The sequence below is a fragment of the Eretmochelys imbricata genome, chromosome 1 (assembly GCF_965152235.1).
Source record: "Eretmochelys imbricata isolate rEreImb1 chromosome 1, rEreImb1.hap1, whole genome shotgun sequence".
NCBI lineage: Eukaryota > Metazoa > Chordata > Testudines > Cheloniidae > Eretmochelys > Eretmochelys imbricata.
The window spans coordinates 148,022,917-148,047,333 of NC_135572.1; the positions used below are offsets into that span (position 1 = coordinate 148,022,917).

Here is a 24,417-nt window from a genome sequence, read left to right on the forward strand (position 1 = left end):
ATGCAATGTAAGGTTGCACAATCAAATCAAAGCAAGTCAAATCAGAAACAGTACACATTAAGGTTCTTGCAGTAACATTAAATTAGTAACATTGCACGTTGTATTCCTGTTTTCCTTGTGTGGATTTCTGTTCATATTTTAAAATATGGCTCACAAAATGTGGAATAAGTACACAAATATATTATTCATTACACTTGACGTTCACGACTCAGTGAAGTGGCTGGGGTTGGGAATGTGAATCATATCTTTGGCTTCCACATAATGATTGCCTACTGACAGTTCTCTGCAGGGATAACGGAACAGGGAACAAGCACCTCTGCTTTTAATGGCTGTATCTTGGCAGTAGAAATAGCAATGAGGCCATCGGGGACTGTTACAGTAACTGCTGTAAACTCAAGCAAATACGGATTTGATTGAAAATATATTTTTTCATAACCTGTACCTTTTTTGAATAGAAAAACATGGAAATAGACCAGATGTTTAGTCTATTTTTGTGTTAGGTAAATCAGCACACTAGCAAGTTCTTACGGACTTGATCCTGCATTCCTGTAAACCCAAACTCTCAGTGAAAGAATGCAAGATTGGGCCCTATTTCTATATAATTTGTTTCTTCTTTTTGTTTCCAGAGAATTTGTTAAACATTGGTTGGAAATTAAACTACAACTAACTATATGTGCAAATCAATGATTTTTGCGGATTGATATAAGAGTTCAAAGGGTTTCTCGCAGCTGATTCAAAAATTAAATATTTTTGCAAATTTTGAAATAACATATTCTCTTTAATTCTCTGTAACAGGCAATTCTGCTAACCTAACCTGCCGAGCTTTCTTTGGATACAGTGGAGATGTCAGTCCTTTAATTTATTGGATGAAAGGAGAGAAGTTTATTGAAGATTTGGATGAAAATCGGGTCTGGGAAAGTGATATTAGGTAAAAAGCAACATTTTTGTTCTCTCAATCAAGATTAAAACTGTATTTGTTTTTATAGTGAATAGTACTGTGTAAAAGTAACAAATAGATTTTATTACTAACATGAGTATGAAAAGGCTGTGGGCCTGATTCTCTTCTGTTACACCTGTTTCATGTCAGTGTAACTCTATTGACTTCAGTGATATTACACCAGCGTGAAGCTGTGGAGTAGATTATTTTTGGAAAGGGGAACAGAGAAAGTGGAGGCTCTGGCAGGATTCTCATTTTAGTTTTAGCACCATAAAATCAGAATAAATGACACAGGAATGCAGTGATGTAACAGATTATAATCCATATCATGGCTTCATCAAGTAACAGAAAACATTTGCAGTATTGAACACTGAAAGGTTATTGAGAAGATGTCAAGGGACATAAATATGTCAAGAAACAGGGCTCACAAATAAATACTTTTTAAAGCCATGGAGCATAAAATGTTGTGTCAAAAACTGGCCTTTGTTTCCAAATATTATTGTTCCTGTTATATGTGAAAGGAATTACATTCAATTATTATAGAAGAACTAGACCTCAAGAATGTTGCTTGTCTTCCAATGCCATGGTTTTCTTTCATATGGTCTACTTCTACCTGCTGAATACTTAGATACTGTGCAGCTGGGGAGGAATATCATATTCTTATGTTGCTTCTAAAAGTACTGCTGTAATCTGAGATTGTCTGTTCATTAGGAATGCTCTGGTTGACATACCCTAGAAAATCATGTACAACAGAGTTTCTCAAACTGGAGTCCGCAGACCCCGTGGGGGTCTACCAGGGTACTCCAGGGGCCTGTGGGTCCTGCTCATCAACTCCTCCCCCCCGACTCCTCCCTCTCCCTCCCAGTACCTCCTGCACGCCAGGGAATAGCTGTTCAGCGGTGTGCAGGAGGCGCTGGGAGGGAGGGAGAGGAGTGGGGATGGGAGGTGCTCTAGGAAGGGAGTGAAGTCATGTCCAAGGCTGCCAGCCCCGCTGGTAAGCTCCTCCCCTTCCCTCCCAATGGCTCCTGCACCTCAGGGAACATCTGTTCCATGGTGTGCAGGAAGCACTGGGAGGGATGGGGAACACTCGGGGGAGGGGTCGGAAAGATGTGGGGAAGAGAAGGAGCAGTGGTGGAGTGGGGGGCCGGAAGAGATGGGGCGGAGATGGGGCCTTGGGGGCAAGAGGTGGAGTGGGGGAAGGGCTTGGGGCTGAGCGGGGGGCTTGGGGGTCTGCAAAAAATTTTAAATCAAAAAGGGGGTCCTCAGGTTGCTAAAGTTTGAGAGCTGCTATGCACAATATGATTCTAAAGTATCTACATGGGTCTGAAAAGAACCTTTTTCCACACAGTATATAAACCAGTACTCTGTGTGTGAATGTATAAGTGTGTGTGTTTAAAATATAGATAGTTACCAGTATAAAATGACAGCAAAGACTTCTTAATGATTTACATATGCAGTTTAGATTATAGGTATGTTATCCACAATGAATACTTATGACAGACTAAAGTTAGCATATTTAAATTTAATCTCTTACTAAAAGTTTGCTGCTCCATAGCCTTGTTAATCTGGTCTGATTCTCAAATTAAATCTCAATATCTTCAGACAAACTAAAGTAACAGAGGAAACCAAGTATCAAAACCAATAAGGCCATGCAAACATTCAAAGTTATTCGACTCATGTTCCACCTCCCTCAGGTGATGGAAAGGTGGAGTCAGGAATATCTCACTCGAGTGTACTCTAATTTTATTCCACTGAGCCGAAGTCCAATACACCAAATTACATAGAATTGTGGTATGCTGTATTTCTTATTTAAAGCTCTCCTACAGCCTGTCATCCAGAAACTTAGGCCTTTAAAAATTTTCAAGAAGTGATAATGCTCTTCACAACTGGCTTGGTTCTGTGTTTGTTCAGGGAGGACCCTGAAGAGTGTTTTCCATTTTCTTTAGGCATGTTAATAGTGTGGGTGATGAGAGTTTGAAGCAATTTCCTGTTTGCTTGGTTGGTTTTTTAAAACCAGTGCTGGGACTAGTGAGGGAACAATGGGTAGAAAGGGAAGACAGGTGGTATCCAAAGAGGTTTTTACTCAGGAGGTGCTTGCTTTTAATATCCACTTGAATGGTATTAACCAAGAGAACATTAACTGCTCCAGCTTTCACTGCTGGTTTATAACTGCTCAGTAAAATAAACATGAAGCAATGATTTTTCTTACTGTAAAAATGGCTATGCTGTTTCCTATTGAAATGTCAAAGCATCTCAGAAAATTGCCTTTGGATAAAAACAAAGCTTGGACCATACCGTTAGTAGCACCCTCGATGGGGAATTAACCATTTGGAACCTCTCCAGACCTACACCATGTCCTATCATTTCAAGAGATCATATCCTACTTTTAAGCAGAATGTAAACTTCTCATCAAGGTCTCCTTCCCAGTCCTCAATATGTTATCAGTGTGTGCATCACGCTGCTTAAGGAAGATAATTAACTGCAGCTCTCATTAACATCTACAAAGCCAAACCTCCTCATTAGGAGTGAGGAAGAAAAGAGCATAATATAATCTAATTAAGATTGGCTTCAAATTTGGCTATGGTTTGATGCAGAGAGCTGCAAATTGAGAGTAACGTTATATCATGATTATCTAATGCTGTGACATGGTACAAACAGACTATTATGTCTGAATTATTTCATTTCTGTAGAGTTATTAAGGAACATCTTGGAGAACAGGAAGTTTCCATCTCATTAATTCTCGACTCGGTGGAAGAAGGGGACCTAGGAAATTACTCATGTTATGTTGAAAATGGAAATGGACGCAGACATGCCAGCATTCTTCTACATAAGAGGGGTAAATATATGACTTTTTAACATAGCTACTGTACATTGTAATGATGTTGCATTTGTAAACTTTCCTTCAGAGGCTACCCTTAGCTTTATCAGCCTAAGATATTGAAAGGCAAAGGCTGATTGTTTGCTTCCCTGCATCTGTGAAGGTCTATGAAATAAACTAGGGAAGCCCATTGTTAACTGTGGTTGTCACCGCAAGAAATATAATAAAATAACACTTTTTAATAATGACTGTATACAAGATACATTCAACAGCTCATGGGTGTGGACACTGATAAAAGTTTAGTAGGCTAGTAGGGTAGGAAGCTATTGGTAATATAACTTTAATCATTTTCTGTTTACAAAAAAAAAAAGCCCAAATATTACAAAAGTTATAGCTAATAGATTCCTGTTGAAAAATGTACAATAAAAGTCCCACTAGGAAATTTACTGCCTTTTCTGAATCACCCCATTTTTCAGAGATTTTAGTTCTAATGTATTTAATCCAAAGGTCTCAGAGAGGGACTATTGAGAGACAAACTTTTAAAGGTCTTCCTATTTTCACTGATAACAGGTGCTTTGAGCCTAACTAATGGCCTCAGTGGTCTCCCACTGAGATAATTAGGATGAGACAGAAAGCACCCTGTTAAACAAGACTCTCAGTCCACTTGCACACTTTATCTCCTATAATGTATTCCACTTTGACCCATGCTATGCCTGATGCTCTCCATACTCCAGCAAAATCCTGTTGGTTTGAGTAAGAAATGAAAGATCAGGACCAAAGTCAGTTTTTTTATTGTGCTTATTTTAACCCCTTTATTAAAGGGCCAGTTTCTTACTGTATTTCTCAGGTGTCCATTTACATTAAGGCAGCTATCACTTCTTTAGTTTTAGTCTTGTCACATGAGAAATTTGGGTAAATCCAAAATGGGACCTACCAAGGGGAGCTATCATAAATAATAACATTTTATGTTTCTTTCCCACCCACTATAAAATAATAGAACAATAATGCTTTGTGGCTATTCTACTGCACTAAGGTATAGCACTTATCTCAAAGAGGTAAGAATGCAGAAATAATCAAATGATCTGTTTGGCTTGGCATTTATACAGTAAGTGCTTTGCCATTTATTCTTGCAAGTATTGAGTTGGGAAATTAGTCTAAGCCAGCTAGCACATCTTTGAAGTTTATTAATAGACCAGCAGGTAGGCAGGGGTCTATTCAGAGGTATTTGAACCCATGTCATGAGATCAATTCAGTAAACACTAGAAAACCCATACGTTATCATTTAATAGTACAATTAACGTATGGATCTTTTAGGATAAATAATTTCAAAGTTTTGGTGAATTTAAAAACAATAATTCATTGACATTTAATAGATCTTTTTATTATCTTTCTGTTACTTTTCCATACCAGCAATAGCAGTAAGACTATGACACTACATAGAACCTACCCAAGTAGGAGTTTTGCCACTGCCAGCCTTTTAATCTGGCAGTGTACATGGCCTAATTCACTCTGTTCCTTCTGTATGCCTTCATGGAGCTGTCAGTATAGCGAACACACCATAGCATGTAGCCTCATGATGACATGCATATGAAGAAATATTCAGAAATTTAAATCATCCTCACAATGAGCAAAAAGTTAGAAATAGCATATGTTTTTAAAAATAGCTTGAATCTGAAATATTCATTTGAAAAGTGACCCTAGTGGGTCTGTAAAATGCAAAGGGTACCTATCATGAGCATTCTACATACATTGCACTTTGACAACTGTTTCATTGAAATGAAAAATTAACCGTGACAGATAAAAATTCTAACTAGTCTCTCAGGTCTCCTAGAAGGACAAGCTTTGCACAGCTTGCTTGGTTTTCTGTAAATCACCATGGCAACACTCTGTTTTAGGTTTCTTGTTTAGACCCACATTTAGTCTCTGCTAGGGATGTGTATTTATTAATTTCTGATTATTTGGTGCAGTCGGTAACTACCAATAAATTAGAGAAATTTTACATTAAACATTAAAAGACATCTAGAGTGGCACTACAAGTTTTTAAGTTTTAATTGCTGGCATTATTTTGTTTTGCAACTTGGTTTTTAAACAAGTAAAAATGCTGGATCTGGAATGCTTATTAGATACATAAACAATTGATTAAAACTTCGTGAACTCTATATACAATGCAATGTCACTGTTCAAAAAGAAAGTAAAAAATGAAAAGCCTTGTTGTTAAACAAAGACCTTTCCCAGTTGTATCAACTCAGAGTAATCATTGATTTAAAACAACTACCCCTCTGGTACTCTAACTAAAAATGTTTTCTGTATTATATTATTATTAGGGATGTTTAATTCTAAACAACTGTCACTCAGTGAAGGCTGATCTCATGAGGTTAAGCTCACTAAGTGCTCTGAGACATTGAAAATGGTAAAATTACTCTGCAAATAGGGTGCAATACAGCCAAAGTCCATTTAGATAGATCACGGTAAGAATAACTGAGCTCAGGGATGGGATCTCAAAACTTCAGAGTTCTATGTCTCTCTGCCATTCACTGTGTCCCCTTGATCAACTTAGTTAACCTCTGTGTCTCAGTTTTCCTATTTGCAAAATGTGATAATATTACTTACCTAAATCACAAAGATACTTGGAAGTGTTTGTTTAGTGTTTTTAAAATATAAAGTGCTATACTGCATAAGAGTGAAGTATTATTACTCATAACAATATCAGCATCATCTATGGACCACATCAGTCAAGTGTGAAGCATGAGAGTTCCTGTGAAGATGGTAGTGTACCCATTTAACATGGGAAAACTGAATTACAGAGAGATTAAGGTCCAGATTTTTCAAGGTATTTAAGTGTTGCACTCAGTGTTACAACAGTGTTACAACATTTAAGTGATTTGGGGGCCTAAATCTCATTTTCAGAAGGAATTGAGGTACTTTGGGATTTAGGATCAGTTAGACATTCTAATGGTGAGTGCGCAATCCCTCAATACCTTGAAAAATCTGGGCCTAAATGTCTTGCCCAGGTTAACAAAGAGAAACAGTAGCGGAAGGGATGGGAGGAGAACCATAGGAGTCCTCACTTCCATTCTGCTAGACAAAACCTCTTTACTTCCCCATTGTTCAGATCAAGTTATTTTCTTTTTATCCAAGAGAAGAGAATTATGCTTCTTGGGTACTGTTTCTTGATTTTGTTATCAGTGGTGACTATCATTTATAAATCTGGTACATCTTCAACTAGATTTTCGAACCCTATTTTTACATACATTTTTATTTTATATGATTAAGAAGCAAAATATATAAACTAACATTATAACATTTTCTGTGGTCCAGCTGCCAGTGGGGCAGACACAAGGTTCTGCTATTTTCCCCTTTATTATAGCAGATCGTAGCCAATGTCTTTTTTGCAGCGTGGAGGCATGTCTTCTTGGCCCACTGTCCCCACTGCATTCTTGCCTCTTGCCCTACAGTAGTGGTCACACCAGTATGCTTGTTTGTTTGACTTACCTGTCATAACTGGTCTGCTGCCTTTGATCTTTATAACCTAGGGCTGGTCAAAACATTTCACATGAAAGGTTTTCCCACTGGAAAATGGGGTTTTGTCAAAATCAGAATTTTCAGAAGGGAAAGATCCATTTTTGACTGACTGTTCCAACGGGAAAATTGAAGAAGAGAAAAAGTAGTTGTTGCTCTGTATAATATATTCGGTACCACCCGCCTCCACAACAATGAAGCTAGAGAAGGGCCAGCTAATATCTAAAGTCTGGAGAGAGGATCTCATGTTTTCTACACGTGGTATTCCTAGTCCATTCATCCATCCCCAGAACATTGTTCTCTTGCTGAGAAAACACAGATGGTAAGGGACTCTGGCTAGATCAACGGAATGATGACAGAAAGATCAGCTTTCTTGAACTGAGTAAATTCAGGAGTCATATTCAGTAAAGTATCAGGGGGTAGCCGTGTTAGTCTGTATCCACAAAAACAACAAGGAATCTGGTGGCACCTTGAAGACTAACCGATTTATTTGAGCATAAGCTTTTGCTCAAATAAATCCGTTAGTCTTTAAGGTGCCACCGGACTCCGTGTTGATATTGTACATGAAGTTCACTTCTTCAGCCCTGAAGAGAATATCTCACTTGCACATGACATCCACTGAGACAGCCATGCATCAAGTCTACCAGCTGTTAGTCATGCAATTCTGCTGTCCTAATATCTCCAGATCAGCCTTAGCCTGGGTGTCAGTAAATTAGGTGGATAAGGTATGTAACTTCCAACATAGGTCAGAAAAATCAATTCATATATCATCTGGCCTTCAGTGTCAAATTATAGATCAACATTATATAAAGCTCCCAGGTAAAATACAGGCAGTCTTATCTTAGCCAGAAGAGTAATGTTGCATCACCCTTAAGCAGGCATATTTCAAATAAGATATTCCTGGTTAAAAATGATCAGTTGTTTGTTCAAACTCTGGATGTTATAGTAATGCTGATAAGAAAAAAACATTGAGACCAGTGGACCTGAAAGATAATTTAGCATCAGCCAATCTCAGTCTCAGTTAGCTTAATCTCCAAATCCTACTTGGTCGCTGGAATTTATATCCATCAGAATCATTTTCAGTTCACTGCCCTGCCCTTTCAACTAGCTTCACTCCCAAGAACATTCACCATAGAGGTTTTTAAGGTCAGGCTTGACAAAGCCCTGGCTGGGATGATTTAGTTGGGGATTGGTCCTGCTTTGAGGGTTCTCCAACCCTGATATTCTATGATTCTGAGTGCTGGTCACTAAGAGTGCAGCAATGTAGGAGGGAGTTTCATTAATTCCCTATGTAGGCTGGCTCCTCTGAGCTCCTTCACTGTAGAAACACAAAGTCATTGGAATGTCATCACAGATATTTCAGTGGTTATCTTTGGTGGTGAAAACAAAACAAGGGCTCATTAAGGCCAACCCGTATAATCAGGCATCTCAGAGCCGGATGCTATTTACATAGAATGAGAAAATATGTTCCTCCAAGACTCTGGAGGTCATAGACATGAATTAAAATCTTTTTTTCTCCTTTCCCAGGAGCCATTGCTCCACTCTGATTCTACTCAGCTCAGTCAATCTTAGTTGTGTCAATGGGTTATTTGCAAAAGCAAGGTACTTGCAGAAGTTGCTCGAAACTAAACTGGCTCCATGAGGATGTCAGAAGGCAAATAGAAGCTTAATGTGGGCACATCCTTGAATTTCCTCCAGGCTAATGAATGAGACCTCTCATAGACGTATCTCTGAGATCTTCATCCATAGGAAGCTAGCCACTAATGATGGGATTAAAGTCACTGGAAGCAGTAGATGCTCAGCCCCTCTGAATATCAAACCATAAGAGAAATGGAGGACCTCTTGGACCAACCTATGGAGAAGAGAGAAAACGTCCTGTAGAAGATAAAAATTCTCTCTTCCTCCTTGAGAATAAGAGAGTATTTGTCCTTATTTTCTATTCCCTTCAAACCATTGGGTAGAGATTTTAATTCCTTCAAGGTTTGTGCTTGCGAGCTTCACTCAGCAAATGGGTAAATTGGCTGCCTTTTTAAAATTCCTCTTATATTTTTCACCAACACCAGATACTCTGTCAGACTTGCTCTACAGCACTTTTCTCACAAATGCTTTTTACCTTTATTAGGATACAGCTCTTCCAGACATCTGTCTCATCCATCGCCCAAGGAGGAAGTCCTTCATTCCCTTTGATATTAGAAAGGCCCTTAAGATTTATCTTCTCTTCAAAACTCAAATGCAGTTTTCATCCTGCACAAAGGCCGCAAACTGGGATCACAAGCTTCCAGGCCAGGATCACCCTGTGGACCAAGAATAGTATTTCAAAATCACATAAGTGAGGGTTTTGTAAAAATCAGGACTCATTTGTTTAGATGCCTTTTGACCAGAGTAAGGTAGAAGCTTTGGTGGAATAGCTGTGTGAGGCAGCCACCTGGGAGTCATTGCACATCACCACAAAACACAGCCAAAGTAATATGATGGCTTTGGCACACAGTGTTTTCAGTCACTGAGATCTCAGGCCAGTCCTACCGTGATAGACTGTTCCCCAACTCCCTTCTGTGCCCTCAAAACATTTTTCTTGGAATTTTAGGTAGCAACCCAAACACACTGAAATGTTTCGTGATCGTCATGCACAGAAGTGAAGTGGAGAATCTGGTCAAAATTAATCTAGAGTCCATATCAGCCCAGGTCATGAGAGATTTGGGCAGACCCCTTACTGATAGCCTTTCAGGTAAAATTAGCAAAATGAATGTGCTTCCCTGGATACTGTATATCTTGAGAATGTCCCAGTCTTCCATTTTATTTTAGGAAAATTAGTGAATTTTTAAAAATATTTTTCTGGGGGTGGGGGGAGATGAGGAGGCCTAGACTGGCTTTGTGTAAATTGCAATTCCCAGTCACATCTGGAGGCTTCTATTCCCCATCTGGCAGCATAATCATACAGCCTTTATCCTTAGCCAGGCAGCCTTATGGCTCCAGAACACAACAAAGCTGATCCCTCCCTGGCTGCTGGTGGAACAAGAGTTGTTACATCACTTTCCATTGGCAGGAATACTGGATACAGCGTATTGCCGTTTTCATCATAAAATGTCACCTACAGAATTGTCTATAAAACATGGGTCCCTTTGGCAAGAAAAATTAAATTCCACCCCTTCTCTCACACTGATGCTCTACTTTGGAGCAACCCATTGTTGACAATTGACAGAAAGCCATTAATGTGGAGAGGGTGGATAGATAAAAGGGATAATTTGGGTCTGTCAATTGATCTTAGAGGATCCGTTTCTGCCATTCAAGCACTCCAACAACAATATTGCCATATGACATATGCCGGAGGCCTCATGCATATCCTTGGAATTTTTAAATATCATAGACAGCAATTTCCTAACTCAAAAAGTGTTGCATTCAACATGGGGGATTCTGTATTAGACCTTGTTGTGGCAGATAAAAAGGAACTGATCACCAAATGAAAAATAAATGGTAGCTTAGGTACCAGTGATCATGACTTGATCACATTTATAATGTAAAATACAATAAAGTCCAGACCACTGATATTTTATACACACGTGGTGCTTTAAAAGGGTCAATTTCATAAAACTAAAAATAATTCTGAGCCAGATCAGCTGGGAGGAAGAATTTAATCATGAAAATGTAAATGATAATTGGGAATTGTTTAAGAACATTTTACTAGATGCCCACAATCCCACAATTGAGGAAGAAGGCCATAGTGCTTTAAAAAATGGCCTGGTTTAGAGGGGAAGTGAAGGCAGCTATAAAAAAAATAAAAGTAATATATAACAAATGGAGGAAAGAGGAAGTTGACAGTAGTGAATATTAATCATAATAGTATAATTGTAAAAAATTGATAAGGGAAGCAAAGGGACTGGTCAGCAGAGGCAAGGACAAATAGAGCTACTGTAAGGTGGGTGCAAAACTTGTTGGAAAACCATGAGTGCAGGAGACTGGATTAGATGACCTCTCATGGTCCGTTCCAATTCTATGATTCTATGAATACAAACTATCTGATCCAGCTGCATGGCATTACCTGCCGCTTAAGCATCCCTTGAAAGATGTATTTAGTCTTGATGCACTGGGAGTACCATAGGCTGCAGGATTGTTGTTGATGTAGACAGAGTTTCATAGATCCATAACCAGCTGTATAGCCTGTTGTGAATTCCTGACCCAAAAGACCCTGCCTAATTTAGATTGCCTGGAACAAAGCGTTGTATATGTCTTTGAACTCTAGCCAATGGGGAAGTGCCTTGCAAAACATTAAAAACTCTACTATCGATCTACTATTAAGGCTGATGGAGCAAAAAATTATTTCATTCACACTGGTTCCCACACAGGTTACAGTGCCCTGCCAAAATAGACTGCTGCTGTAATTGTGGGTCTCCCAGAGCAACACCGGCTCACAAGTTTTGGGACTGTCCCAAGATACAATCCTTTTGGCTGGAAGTAGTCAGGAGATTAATATGATAATGGATACCTCCTTAAAAATTACTTCCCAGAACTGTGTTTTGGGATATATCCCATCATCTTGGAAGCTCTCCAACTCACTGAAAGCTTGGTTCTCTAGAGCAGTGCTTATAACCAAATGACTGTTATTGCTTAGATGAAACAGCAGACTGCCGCCAGGGATAGAAACTTGTCTCATTGACTTGGCTGATGTGGCAGCTACAGAGCAGGTAACGTTTCAGAGAAAAGTGACCTCAGACAAATCTGAAAAATTTGATCTAACTTTTTAGAAACCTGTGATTAATTCCTGGCAGATAGAAACAGATGTAATTCTCCTTTCTCCTTCCTGTCCCTTTCCTTCCTTTTCTTTCCCTCCCTTCCCTTTTTTTCTGTTCTTCACTTATTTTACAGGAAAAAATAATAAAATATAAATTAAAAAAATTCTTTCCCATGTCTGTGCTTACTGTTTGTATTTGGAGGTACTGTTTGTCAGTAAACATCTTCTGTGCTGGTGACAGACTGACTACAGAGGAACAGATGTCTTACCTGATAATTCCTTTCTATTGTCTGGCTACATCAGTGCAAATATCCATGTATGAGAACATACATTATGTAGGTCAGGATCAGTGGTTACTGATTCACCTGACTACAGTGTTCCCTAGGGCTTATATCATTTCTTCCCATGCAGGGCTTTTTTTTATTCCTTCAGTTCCTTGGTTGCCTGTAATCCATTAGTTGTTTTCCTTTTAGAAAATAATTTTCATTAGTTAGGCCAGGGTGTTTAACCGTTTTGTTTTCAGCCATAGAAATCATCAACAATAAACTACTGAAGGCATTCCTGAAAGCTCCAAATAGGGCATTGGCTATAACTTGCCTTAGTAGAGTAGAAAGACTGTCCCATTCAGTCAGACCACAGACACACACAGACACACACACGCGCACAGGTAAGAAATATTGTTTGATCTTATTCAGAGCAATATTCAGTGGAATTCTTCAAGACATCAGTGTTTCAACTAAGTCACTGTACTAGGATGGTTTGCCTTATATGGTATAGAAGATCACTCTGTTCATTATAGGTCTAGCAGTATTTAGGGATGATAATGTATGCTGAGGAAGCATAGGCAAGCTTAACTCAGGACTTGTCTTCTATGGGTTTGTGTCAGACCTCAACATATTCTATTTACTTTGATTCTTTAATTTTGTTTGCCATATTTATAATGGTGCTAAAATTCCATTTTCCAGAAAATTCCAGTATTTTATGAGTTTAGTTCCTCAGCTTTCATAGCAGATCTGTTGACAAAGTGTTAATGATAGCATCACTGGCATGACACTATAATGCTGTTTTATGAGTTGAGGAGCTTGAGTAAGCCAAATTGCTCATCTCAAGAACATTCTCAGTTATTATGACTTGATTATGGCCTATATTCCACAGACTGATGGTGATGATTGACTGTTCAGACTTGAGTGAGACAAGAAGGAGCAACTCCTTTTGTAACCTCCGCAAACAAACTATAGGTCTAATCATTCCCTCTGCTGTAATGTACTGAAATTCTGTAAGACTTCCAAGATTTCAAATCTCATCATATGAGATATGTTACTAACAGGTTTTTACACTAGAATGTCTGTTAATTGTTCCTAATGACTTCAACAATTAGGCAAAAATGTAAGTTCCCAAAAGAAACAAAACTCTATTATAATAACTTTCTGAACCACTATGTTTGTTGGTGTATTAAACATGTATATCTTACATTATACAAAACTATCTGTTTATATGCTAGCAAAAGCTTTTTCCAGGTTTCACTCTGTAAGAGCAACAGAATGGGAATTAGCATCAGCCATTTTCTTAAATAAGAAATGATTGTAGAAAAAAAAATCTAGTGGTCATCTAAGAAGCCTGCATGTTCTTTGTTTGTTGGATAATTCTAAGAGTTCCTAGTGTGATTCACAGTTGCTTTAGATATAGTTTATATACAGCCAAAAGCGTACATTTGATCTTCTCTCTGATTTTCCCCCTCCCCTCCCAAACAAAAAGTTTGCTGCCACTGTTATACACAATCTCAGTGTCTATTTTGAGACCAAATATATAACCCAAGACACTCTATAACCTTGTTTCATAAATCAGTAAGGCTATTGGCCTTTTCTTTTACCAAGAAAGCTGCAGTATGGTACCTCCATGGAAAACCTGACCGAGTATTAAACTTGCTCCCAGATCCCTGGTCTCTGTTAGGGCAGTGCTATGTTGCGAATTGGGATGTACATCCAATTTTTTTGTCAACAGTTTTAACAGTTTTCTTAGAATCATAGAATCATAGTATATCAGGGTTAGAAGGGACCTCAGGAGGTCATCTAGTCCAACCCCCTGCTCAAAAGCAGGACCAATCCCCAATTAAATCATCCCAGCCAGGGCTTCGTCAAGCCGGACCTTAAAAACTTCTAAGGAAGGAGATTCCACCACCTCCTTAGGCAAGGCATTCCAGTGTTTCACCACCCTCCTAGTGAAAAAGTTTTTCCTAATATCCAACCTAAACCTCCCCCACTGCAACTTGAGACCATTACTCCTTGTCCTGTCCTCTTCTACCACTGAGAATAGTCTAGAACCATCCTCTCTGGAACCACCTCGCAGGTAGTTGAAACCAGCTATCAAATCCCCCCTCATTCTTCTCTTCTGCAGACTAAACAATCCCAGTTCCCTCAGCCTCTCCTCATAAGTCATGTGTTCCAGACCCCTAATCATTTTTGTTGCCCTTCGCTGGACTCTCTCCAATTTATCCACATCCTTCTTGTAGTGTGGGGCCCAAAACTGGATACAGTACTCCAGATGAGGCCTCACCAATGTCGAATAGAGGGGGACGATCACGTCCCTCGATCTGCTCGCTATGCCCCTACTTATACATCTCAAAATGCCATTGGCCTTCTTGGCAACAAGGGCACACTGCTGACTCATATCCAGCTTCTCGTCCACTGTCACCCCTAGGTCCTTTTCCACAGAGCTGCTGCCTAGCCATTCGGTCCCTAGTCTGTAGCTGTGCATTGGGTTCTTCCATCCTAAGTGCAGGACTCTGCACTTATCCTTATTGAACCTCATCAGATTTCTTTTGGCCCAATCCTCCAATTTGTCTAGGTCCCTCTGTATCCTATCCCTGCCCTCCAGCGTATCTACCACTCCTCCCAGTTTAGTATCATCTGCAAATTTGCTGAGAGTGCAATCCACACCATCCTCCAGATCATTTATGAAGATATTGAACAAAACCGGCCCCAGGACCGACCCCTGGGGCACTCCACTTGACACTGGCTGCCAACTAGACATGGAGCCATTGATCACTACCCATTGAGCCCGACAATCTAGCCAACTTTCTACCCACCTTATAGTGCATTCATCCAGCCCGTACTTCTTTAACTTGCTGACAAGAATACTGTGGGAGACCGTGTCAAAAGCTTTGCTAAAGTCAAGAAACAATACATCCACTGCTTTCCCTTCATCCACAGAACCAGTAATCTCATCATAGAAGGCGATTAGATTAGTCAGGAATGACCTTCCCTTGGTGAATCCATGCTGAATGTTCCTGATCACTTTCTCTCATGTAAGTGTTTCAGGATTGATTCTTTGAGGACCTGCTCCATCATTTTTTCTTAGTCGTTCTTGACTTAGTAGTCAACTTGTTAAGCACTTCAGACTCTGCTTTTACTGAGGACAGAATACAGTATCGCTCTGTGTGTATGTTTCCATTGCATCGGAGATGTGACTGCAGGATATGCAGACATACCTGTACTAGCTTTGATCTAGCTAGCTGGAATAATGTTAGGGAAGCTATAGCAGCAGCACAGGCTGGCCACTTGAGTACGTATCCAGGGACCTGGGAGAGCTCATACAGCCCATATTGCTACCCATCATGCCACAGCTTCACTGCCGCTGCTGTTGTTTGAACTAGCTACCTCAGGTCTGTTTGCACATGCTTCAGTCACACTTTTGATGGCTGTATGGACATACTCTGGGGTCCCCACCAGTGATTGTCCATGGGTAACAATATCTATGAACCTATTCCAGTTGTCTTAAATAAGAGGTTTCAGAGTAGCAGCCATGTTAGTCTCTATTCGCAAAAAGAAAAGGAGGACTTGTGGCACCTTAGAGACTAACACATTTATTTGAGCATAAGTTTTCATGAGCTACAGCTCACTTCATCGGATGCATCCACTGAATGCATCCGATGACGTAAGCTGTAGCTCACGAAAGCTTATGCTCAAATAAATTCGTTAGTCTCTAAGGTGCCACAAGTACTCCTTTTCTTTTTTCTTAAATAAGAGTAGATTTTATTGGCACATAGACATCATTACAAATGAAAGGATAGGTACAAAATAGTATTTCTGCATATTCCAATGCTCTATAAAGATGAACTACCATAAGCCAAACATTTAAATAATGAATTGTTGTACAGTCCTCATAAAAGTCTTGTTTGCAAAAACAAACAAACAAGAAAGTACTTTTCCTCACCCAACTTTAATCTTTGTGTGTGTATCACCCTTTCTCCTAGCCTAAACATTGCCTGTTTTTCACTGGGAGTGTCTGTCATATGACCCAAGGTAATGTTCCTCTGTTAGCCAGCTTTCTCCTTACATTATCGGAAACATTTCTTTTCTATGCTAAATTCACTTTGTTAGACAAGTTACTATTTACTTCAGCTGCCAAAACCATTTTTGTCAAGCTTGTGCTGTGTCCTACAGCACCACACGTATGAATTTTAGTCATTATACTGGAATAGTTCCCTTCAAAATCCTATTGATTATTGTTAAGTTTCATGTAAGAATTCTCAACTCACACTTTCGGAGGTATAAATTGACCTATACAAGCTGTGTGGCTTGATTGTTCAAGATAAGCAGAATCATGTACGAATATAGAAATGACAAAAATTGGTACCTTATGCCCCAGTGCTGCAGAGAATTATGTACATGCTTAATCTGAGAGAGTCTGAGTAGTCCCACTGCTTTTGATGAGATTACTCACAGTCCTTAAAGTTAAGAAATCTGTGTAAGTCATTTCAAGATTGAGGCCTGACATAGTAGCATAGTTACACAGCTATAAAATCCCATATCCATTGTAAAGTCCTGTGTGCCCCCTTTTGGTCTGGTGTGGTGCTGCAGGCGTGCCCCACCTCAATGTTTCACCGTAATAGCTTTGCCTGGGGCAAAGAGAAGCCAACAGACGTTAACAAAACAATCCTGTTTTAATAGGGCTTCAGGAAAAAGCAATTACAATAAACAGTTTGTTAGGTCCTCCCCTTAGGACCAGGTTCAGAGCTCCCAAAATTAATGTCCACAACAGCAGGTATCCCAGTCTGATTAGGCTAGTCTCCTGGAGCTTGAGAGAAACCACCACCCACTTCAGCCTGCCTGGCTTCTACTTCCCTGTCCCTCCTTAGTTTCCTCTTTCTGTTTTATATAGCCTTGGCCTAGGGTAGGGCCGGGCAGGGCCTCCTTGATTACCCCAGGCTTTCCCTACTGTAGGTCCAGCCTGTCCCTTAAACAGATAATACACTATTTCACATCCACTTATAGTTATCCATAATATCCAGAATATCTGAAGCATAATTTGTGTGTAGTAACTCAGTTGTATACAGAGTAACAACTAGTCTCCAAAGGAAGCCAAATGAGTCTAAGGTATGAAGCTCAGGGGATATATTTTCTTTGATTTACTTCTCTGTACAAATAAATAAATAACCTGTGTGACACTGCTGAGGAGGTTTATCAAAAAATAACGCCAGGTGCAGATCAAAGATACATCCCAGAAGTGCACCTGATAATTACAGTAGGATTAGTGTAAAATGAGTGCATTTATTACCAGCCTTATCATTCTGTATGTTTAGAGAGAGCATGTGCTTTATTTTAATTAGCTGTTTCTTTCACTGGATTGTTTTGCCAAACCATCCCAATAAACAGAAAAAATGTAACCATTGGTCAAAATGCTTGTAGCAAATCTCATTTTAAATTGAAGCAATTTATTCAGAAACCAATCTACTACTGCAGCAGTAATCAATGTGTTTTCCCTTAGAGTAGACCCATTCTTGTTTTGCTGAAGGACTATTGTTAATTGCCTGTATCTAAATGATTGCTCTGCTCTTGAATGTAACTCTTTGGCACTTGTTCATTTGTTGCGTTTAACAGAATGCCAGTTCCCCTAAGGTTCTGCCTGATAATTTTTCTTTACAATTTTCAACATTCAGTCTCAGTCCCTTAAAGAGAGCAAGGTTTGTCATTTTAACATCATAACACAAAAGCTAAACAGATTTTAAAAGGTTTAAGCTTTTTGTTTCTCCCCTCTGATGTGGAATTGTGCTGAAACTGAATCTTTTTAAAATGCTCCCACTCCAGGCAACTTGAACTTGCACAGAAAAAGTGCATCACACTTCAAAGAGAGGGTAATGCTTGCTGTACCAACCAGGCCCAAAGTTTAATACAAAAGATAGAATAAAGCAATGGAGTGTGAAGACAAGTACGTCTTGCTACCTCTGCTTACAGTCTAGTGTTAATGGTCACTACATAACTATATCCAGCTATAATACATCACTTTTCATCGATTGATGTCAAAGTGCTTTAAGGAAGTCAGTATCGTTATCCCTATTTTACAGATTGGGAAATCAAGGCACAGGAAAGCTTAGTACAGCCCCAGGGGGTCAGTCAGGCTTGTACTCAGATGGCTAGCCTGTGCCACGACCACAATGGCCACACTGCAGTTTTTAGCACACTTGCTTGAGCAGCATAACTAGTGCAAGTCTGTTTACCGGGGCTGGCAGGTATGCTTCCAGGTGCAGTGTAGACATACCCTTAGGATCAGTGAAAGCTCTTATGAATTTTGCTGTGTTGCTCTGTCAATGGGTATGAGGCAATGCTATATGAATTCAGATTGATTTTATTAAAAGGAAATAACTATACATGCTATACCTGCTCTAGAGATGTTTATAGTTCCAGTAGTGAAAATTGCACGAAAATGTACTTTAAAAGAGACGCTGTATTGACCAAAGTACTACTTTTCATATAGCATATTAGTTTGCACGTTGATGGTGGAAAGACAACTATGTACAGTGTTTTCTGTTTAATCGCTCAATCGTTAATTTTGGGGAACATTTTGTTTTTGAATAGTAAAGTTTTTCTTGCCTTTAATGCAACATAACAGCAGGCATATAAGTGGTATATTCTGCACCTAGCAACGTACCATATTAATTCCTCATATTCTGGTTACCACTGAACAGCTGCATCACATGTGGTGCAAAATGATAAACGAGCTGTTGTAAGCCAGTGTAGTGTAATTTCCATTTCCATTTATTTTCCAAAATATTGTATTACTAGCCTATGCAAACTGTATTCTTTTAAAAAAAGAAAAGGAGTACTTGTGGCACCTTAGAGACTAACCAATTTATTTGAACATAAGCTTTCGTGACCTACAGCTCACTTCATCGGATGAATACTGTGGAAAATACAGAAGATGTTTTTATACACACAAACCATGAAAAAATGGGTGTTTATCACTACAAAAGGTTTTCTGTCCCCTCACCCGACTCTCCTGCTGGTAATAGCTTATCTAAAGTGATCACTCTCCTTGCAATGTGTATGATAATCAAGGTGGGCCATTTCCAGCACAAATCCAGGTTTTCTCCCCCCCCGCCCCGTCCCCGCAACAAACCCATTCTCCTATTGGTAATAGCTTATCTAAAGTGATCACTCGCCTTGCAATGTGTATGATAATGAAGGTGGGCCATTTCCAGCACAAATCCAGGGTTTAACAAGAACAGTTTTAGAAGTTCCCAGAAGTCACCTACTACAGGAAAGGCCTAACAAAGAAAATAACAGAACGCCACTAGCTGTCACCTTCAGCCCCCAACTAAAACCCCTCCAACGCATTATCAAGGATCTACAACCTATCCTGGAGGATGACCCAACACTCTCACAAATCTTGGGAGACAGGCCAGTCTTTGCCTACAGACAGCCCCCCAACCTGAAGCGAATACTCACCAGCAACCACATACCACACAACAGAACCACTAACGCAGGAACCTATCTTTGCAACAAAGCCCGTTGCCAACTGTGCCCACATATCTATTCAGGGGACACCATCACAGGGTCTAAGAACATCAGCCACACTATCAAAGGCTCATTCACCTGCACATCCACCAATGTGATATATGCCATCATGTGCCAGCAATGCTTCTCTGCCATGTACATTGGGCAAACTGGACAGTCTCTATGTAAAAGAATAAATGGACAACAAATCAAATGTCAAGAATTATAACATTCAAAAACCAGTCGGAGAACACTTCAATCTCTCTGGTCACTCGATTTCTGATCTCAAAGTGACTATCCTTCAACAAAAAAACTTCGAAAACAGACTCCAACGAGACACTGCTGAATTGGAATTAATTTGCAAATTGGATACAATTAACATAGGCTTGAATAGAGACTGGGAATGGTTGAGTTATTATAAAAAGTAACCTATTTCCCCTTGTTTATTCCTTCCCCTCCTCCCCCCCCCCCCCCCCCCGCACTGTTCCTCAGACGTTCTTGTTAAACCCTGGATCTATGCTGGAAATGGCCCACCTTGATTATCATACACATTGTAAGGAGAGTGATCACTTTAGATAAGCTATTACCAACAGGAGAGTGGGTTTGTTTTGGGGGAGTTGGGGGGGGGAAGAAAACCTGGATTTGTGCTGGAAATGGCCCACCTTGATTATCATACACATTGTAAGGAGAGTGATCACTTTAGATAAGCTATTACCAGCAGGAGAGTAGGGTGGGGGGAGAGAAAACCTTTTGTAGTGATAAACACCCATTTTTTCATGGTTTGTGTGTATAAAAACATCTTCTGTATTTTCCACAGTATGCATCCGATGAAGTGAGCTGTAGCTCATGAAAGCTTATGCTTAAATAAATTGGTTAGTCTCTAAGGTGCCACAAGTACTCCTTTTCTTTTTTTGCGAATACAGACTAACACGGCTGTTATCTGAAACCTGAATTCTTTTAAGTAAGCCTCCTCCGTACAGACCAGAAAAGTACTGAAAGTATGAAATAACAAGCACTGATCTTAAAAATGTTAACACAAAGGAGTTTCTACCACAGTTTAGAAAAGAATTATATGGAATGTAAATACTTTTATTTTATTTTATTTTATTACACTTCTAGTGTCCTCTGGGGAGCAATGAAACCTTTTTAACAGTTGTGTGTATCAGAATAATAAAAAGTGTCCATTTATTGGTAGAACATAGTAAAATTAAATGGAACTTTTCTCTAATCTTTTATTTCTTTAATTAAATTGTATAATAATGTATTATTACATATACATAACCAAAAAGTTTACCTGGATAACATGAGGGTTTACATTGCTTAACCCAAGTACATGCTGCCCAAATGGAGGCAAATGTTACAAAGACAGGATGTTGTTTATAGGGCACAGTGCCCCTTAGTAGTGCATTATGTAAAGTTTTCCTTATGGAACTCTGTATTCTCTTCCAGTTAGGCTTTTTATCAGCCAAAATGTGTCCATTCAATTTCTAAGTCCTGTCCCAGTCCTTCTTCAAAACTGGGGGTTAGAAATATTTAAAATTAATGGGTTTTCCTGGGATATACCAAGTTACTGTTCCTCTCTATTTTTAATATAGCAAACAAACAAAACCCTTGGAGCTTTGCACTGTTTCATATCTTTTTTTTTTTCTTTTCGCACTCTGATTTCTTATTTGAAAAGTAGTGAGAATAATAACAAAATGGACTCAAAAGAGTTACTTCTGCTTTCTTGAGTATTCATCTACTGAAAGTAGGATCAGCAGACAATGATGTCTATCACTTATTGTTATTATCTGATAAATGACATCACTAAGGAGATTGCTGTTGTCAGACAGATAGTGCTGCATTTGATTGGCTTCTTCCTCCTGAGGGATTGAGCTACATGACAATGATCTCCATCTATCATGTGAATCTTCAGTGGTACAATGTAACAAAGGAAGAGTGGTCATGCTCTGAATCTGAATGTCTGAACTGACAAATTGGGATGATTTGCAACATCTAAACAAAAGCCCTCCCTGTTTAGGGAGAGACAGGGGGAATAACGATGAATTACAGATCAACAGGAAACTGTCAGATATTAACACATAACTGAGGAATGTGTTTTTTGGGGTTCCAAGGATGATTTGTCTTCATATCCCACAAGCATTTTTATTAATATTTTGAAAAAGTAAAATGGTTATCTTTAATATAATGCAATTGACAGAAACCCAACATGAAACAGTTGTGTGTTCTGATATTTTGTGTGAGGTGTTGGGGAGGAGGGTTGTGTCTGCCTTCAGCTCCACAAAAGGAGAGCAGTTATATGTGCTTAAAATATGAATGCTGTGACATAATATATCTATTGCGAGCAAAACAGTGATATACAGATATATATTAAACCTGCACAGAACATTGAGTAAAAACAGTTGACTGACTTTTCACATAACCTATTTAAAATGTGGTATGAGGGTATTTACATATATATAAAGGAAAAACTGCATTATCTGTATGTTTCTCAGAGGGTCCCATAAATAATCTGGAAAATTAAATGCAAAAATCCTGCATTTGCATTCTACTGTTATCTTCAACCTGCAAAATATCTCCAGTGTTATCCTTTCTCCAGTTCTGAATGTGGTTGTTATTACATTTTATAATTCTTTGCAGAGCTGATGTATACAGTTGAGCTTGCTGGTGGGCTTGGTGCTATTCTGCTGCTGCTTGTTTGTTTAGTGACTATCTACAAGTGTTACAAGATTGAGATTATGCTCTTCTACAGGAATCATTTTGGAGCTGAAGAACTAGATGGAGGTAAGGCATCTTCTCAGTATGTTTCCTACTTTCTAAATGTGCCGGTCTCTTTTTTCAAGTGGTTAATTTTCATTTTGGAGCAAGAAGTGTTAACAATGCGGCAACCATCAGTGGCGTTTCTCTCACTGCATTAGGCACTGCATTGAAAATGCATCCCTAGACAGCAGATTAGAAGCAATGATTGTTTGACTGATGCATTTGCTGCTCTGCAGATCTCCAGGAGACACCTGTATGTTTTAGATTTTTACTCCCAACACCAAATGTAAATTACAAACATTCCATCAATATTGAAAGCCAACTTCACTTCCCCATAAACAAGTGAGTGTCTCCTCTAATTATATTCCCCCAAAGTATTGAGAGGCTGAAGTGAATCTCAATTTGCTCCTTGTTTAAGCTGATCAGTTTTGATAAACTGTACTGCATGTTTTGGAATTTACCCACCAGTCTATGCTCTTGAGTGTATTACTTACCTGTTTAGAGAGTGGCTGAGGTTGATTAAACTAGTTGTTCTGCAGATGTGGTGATTCAAAGACATCTAGTTTAAACAATAGGAATCGGCATTATTTGCACTGAATTATACACTACTTTTACCATTGAAAAAAAAATGTTGTATGTGTCTCTAACCACACTAATCAGTGTCACAGCTGAATAGCAAACTAGGTTGAACACTGGGCTTCGATTAATTAGGCTTGGTGCCTTCAGTCACAGTTCTTGCTGTTTCAGACTGATACCATATGCGTGATACACTATATCCTTATTTACGAAAACCCTATTGAAATAAGGGTGTTAACCACTATTGAAGATACAAAGTATGGCTAGATGATATCCTGTTATATTTTATAGTGTGATGTGTGTGGGATGGGAGATGTTAGTCAAATCTGTCACAGTGAGGATGAACAGAGGCAGTAAAATTATAGGTGCCTATGTAATGTCATAGGATGGTGCACATTATGCCTAAGATCCCCAGGAGTTGACCCACTTCTTCCTACAATATAAAAATATGTGAAGATGTGAAAAAGCTAGTGCCAAAACAACAAAATCAGACTCAAGTAATCTCACCTGCTATACACACCCACACATACCCCCACACACATAAATATATCAGTATCTTGCATCTCTGTGTCACCTTCTACTGAGAGATCACAGAAAAATGCTTTGCAACATTAATTTGTTAACTCATATAACACCCCAGTGTGATAGATTAGTATTACTACTCTTACGGTGAGGAAACTGAGATGCAGAGAGATTGTGACTTGCTCAGCATCACACAGGTTTTTGGTAGAACCTGCTTTCTTCGTAGCATGACCAAATGTCCCAATTTTATAGGGACAGTCCTGATATTTTGGGCTTTTTCTTATATAGGCTCCTATTACCCCCCACCCCAGTTCCGATTTTTCACATTTGCTATCTGGTCATCCTATTTCTTCGGGAACCAACCTCCCTGACAAAGCAAACTATCCTCTCCTTGTATGGATCTGTCTCCAGCTTGCAGTTCTTGCTTTCTAGAATTTGAGAACCCACATGGTTGGAAACATTACACACTGTAGTCTTATTACTTCACTGACCTGGGGAAGTGAAAATCCATCAGTCATTCTGAGATCCAAATCTCCCATTTAAAAATAGTAACCAAAAAGCACTCTTAGCAAGAAACTGAGTTAGGTTTTTGAAGAGGGAAAAATTAATATAATTGTCTATTTAAGTCAGTCTTCTCATTAAAATAAATTCTGCCATTACAGCAAGTAGAGAAGATGTTCTCTTTAGATAATAAAAACAGCAGAAATTTTATGTGCTTAGCTCTGGTAATATGCTAAGTGAAATATTACTCTGAGATGCCAAGCAAAATAGAAAGTGTTGAATAAAG

At 39.1% G+C, this 24,417-nt stretch overlaps 1 protein-coding gene across 1 annotated transcript in view; it reads left to right on the top strand.

The window, feature by feature from the left end:
• Nucleotides 1-24,417, top strand: part of IL1RAPL1 (interleukin 1 receptor accessory protein like 1) — a 543,775-nt gene that overhangs the window by 493,473 nt on the left and 25,885 nt on the right. Inside the window, exons 6-8 of the mRNA XM_077812318.1 lie at nt 796-928; nt 3,628-3,773; nt 22,413-22,556. Of these exons, the coding sequence (XP_077668444.1) occupies nt 796-928; nt 3,628-3,773; nt 22,413-22,556 (423 nt within the window). The remainder of the gene's footprint in view (nt 1-795; nt 929-3,627; nt 3,774-22,412; nt 22,557-24,417) is intronic.